We start from the raw sequence: 2,172 nt of genomic DNA on the forward strand, positions 1-2,172 counted from the left end.
TAAACTCAACTAACATAATATATATTATTTAAACATAAAATACCCCAATCGGGGAACGCATTAGATATTAACCTAAACCAGTAAGTCTTTGAGCGGATCCCACGTTAGCTCCAAGACGTTGATCTCTAACTAGAAAAGTAAAGTAAATGCTTGAGCTTGAGAAGCTTCTGGACCAGTGGGCCCGTAAAACTCACTAGGATAAGCGATATTATTGAACTAGACAAAGTAACAAAACTAAAAATGGATAAATCACCTAAACTATAAGACAAATAATAAAAAAGCTCCTTAAAAAAAGATATATAAATCACACATTTTGCAGAGGACATATTCATACTCCTAGTATGTTGTTTTGGGTGTAATTATTGGGCACACAACTAAGGCACCCAATGACTCATGCGATGATCCATCTTGCACCAAAGCCATCCTACACTTCTCTCGCATGCTCTTTACCTTTGCTCTCACTTCGCCATCACTTTCCATCAACCTCGTTATCCCTCTCTCTACCTCCTCGGCCGACACCAAATCACTACCCTCTCGGTAATCCAACGTTATTTCCACTGCCAATCCCAATTCTTTTACCATCTCAAACGCATTCATCTGTTGCTCAGCGTAGATTGGCCACGTGGCAATCGGTACGCCATGCCACAAGCTCTCCAAGATCGAGTTCCAACCGCAGTGCGACACGAACCCTCCAACCGCTCGGTGTGCGAGGATGGTCACTTGTGGGACCCACCCGCACACCAAGCCCATCCCAGCCGTTCGTTCCAAAAATCCATTCGGTAGCACCTCGTCGAAATTCGTGTATTCACTTGGGAGACCTAATTTACTCTTGGGTGACCCGCGACACGACCATACAAATCGAAATCCGGAACGTTCGATCCCGAGTGCTAGCTCTTTCACTTGCGGCCCACTAAGACTACCTAAGCTACCAAAGCATAAGAACAACACAGAAGATGAAGGCTGATTGTCAAGCCATCTCATAACCGTTTCATATTGGGCTCTATCAGGATGCCACTGGGCTGGGCCACTAAGGTCGACAATCGGCCCAACTAGGTAAACCTTTGGTATACCACTAACAGAGAGCGAATGTAACACAACGGGTTCCAATTCACGCAATGAATTTACGATAATACCCTTTGTTTCCTTGTACCTCCGCGCGTGACGCAAACACCAAGAGTATTCATCTCCCCTCTTCAACACCGTAGTAGGCAGAACTCTCCGCGGAACTGAGTTAGCAAAGCCTCGAACGCTCAACTCAGCGACTGAATCGGAAGCGAGTTGCGAGTCGAGAATCGGTATGTCAAGCATGAAGCTGAGAAAACTCGCTGGGGAGGCAAAGAAGAGGTAAGAAGGAAGGCCTAGATCGTCTGCGACGTCGATCATGGAAGTGCAAAACATGTCAACGAACAACCCAACGACTTGTCGTTTTGACTCGGAGACGAGGAGCTCAGATATAGCTTGCTTGACGCTGGGTTTGTGCTGGTCTACGAGAGATGATAAGTGGGCGACGTAGGAGTGGAAGTTATCGGGTGAGGGAGGGTGTAAGGTGGGGAGGAGGAGGAAGCGGAGGTTGGGGGATGAGGTGGCGGGGAGAGATTGGGTGTAGGAGTGGATGGTGGGCCAGTGGGGGACGGGGATGAGGAGAACGGTGGCTGATAGACGGTCAGGATTGCGGTGGACTAGGCGGCGAGCGAATTCGACGGTTGGGGTTAGCATTCCGATCGCCGGAGTGGAGATGAAGACCACCTCCTTTTGGTGTTCATGATCATGAGAATGAGATTTTCCAGCCATAGTGGGGTTTTGCTTTTCTGGGAATCTGTTGTGCTGTTGTGATGATCATTATTAGATGCAGAGTGTTGATATAGTCAAAATCAGGGGTAATAATATATATATATATATATATAGATATATAGAAAATAAGATATTGCTTCTACCTACCGGTCAACGTTGAAATACGGTTATGTATGCAATGAATAGCGCAATGTAAAGCTAAACCATCTATTTTATAGAACAAGTATTAGCGGTATTTCTTTGTAAATATGTTCTTATACATATTGGCATCTCTGTATTAGTTTTATATTTCGGTATTTAGAAATATCATCAAATTTGTTCCTTATATTATTTTCAAAAATAACTCACTCTAAATATTTTGCCATCGTTTTTTTTTTTTTT

General features: G+C 44.5%; 1 protein-coding gene across 1 annotated transcript; it reads right to left on the reverse strand.

Annotated features, from left to right (window-relative positions):
• Positions 1-62: 62 nt before the first annotated feature.
• On the reverse strand, positions 63-1,840 carry LOC21383930 (UDP-glycosyltransferase 43). The gene has a single exon (XM_010107021.2). The coding sequence runs from the start codon at positions 1,789-1,791 to the stop codon at positions 337-339; it is 1,455 nt and encodes a 484-aa protein (XP_010105323.1). The 5' UTR covers positions 1,792-1,840; the 3' UTR covers positions 63-336.
• Positions 1,841-2,172: the final 332 nt, after the last annotated feature.

Source organism: Morus notabilis, unplaced genomic scaffold, assembly GCF_000414095.1.
Source record: "Morus notabilis unplaced genomic scaffold, ASM41409v2 Scaffold8398, whole genome shotgun sequence".
Lineage (NCBI taxonomy): Eukaryota > Viridiplantae > Streptophyta > Magnoliopsida > Rosales > Moraceae > Morus > Morus notabilis.

Coding starts and splice junctions, on each gene's coding strand:
- LOC21383930 (XM_010107021.2), bottom strand. CDS start 1,791: ATGGCTGGAAAATCTCATTCTCATGATCATGAACACCAAAAGGAGGTG.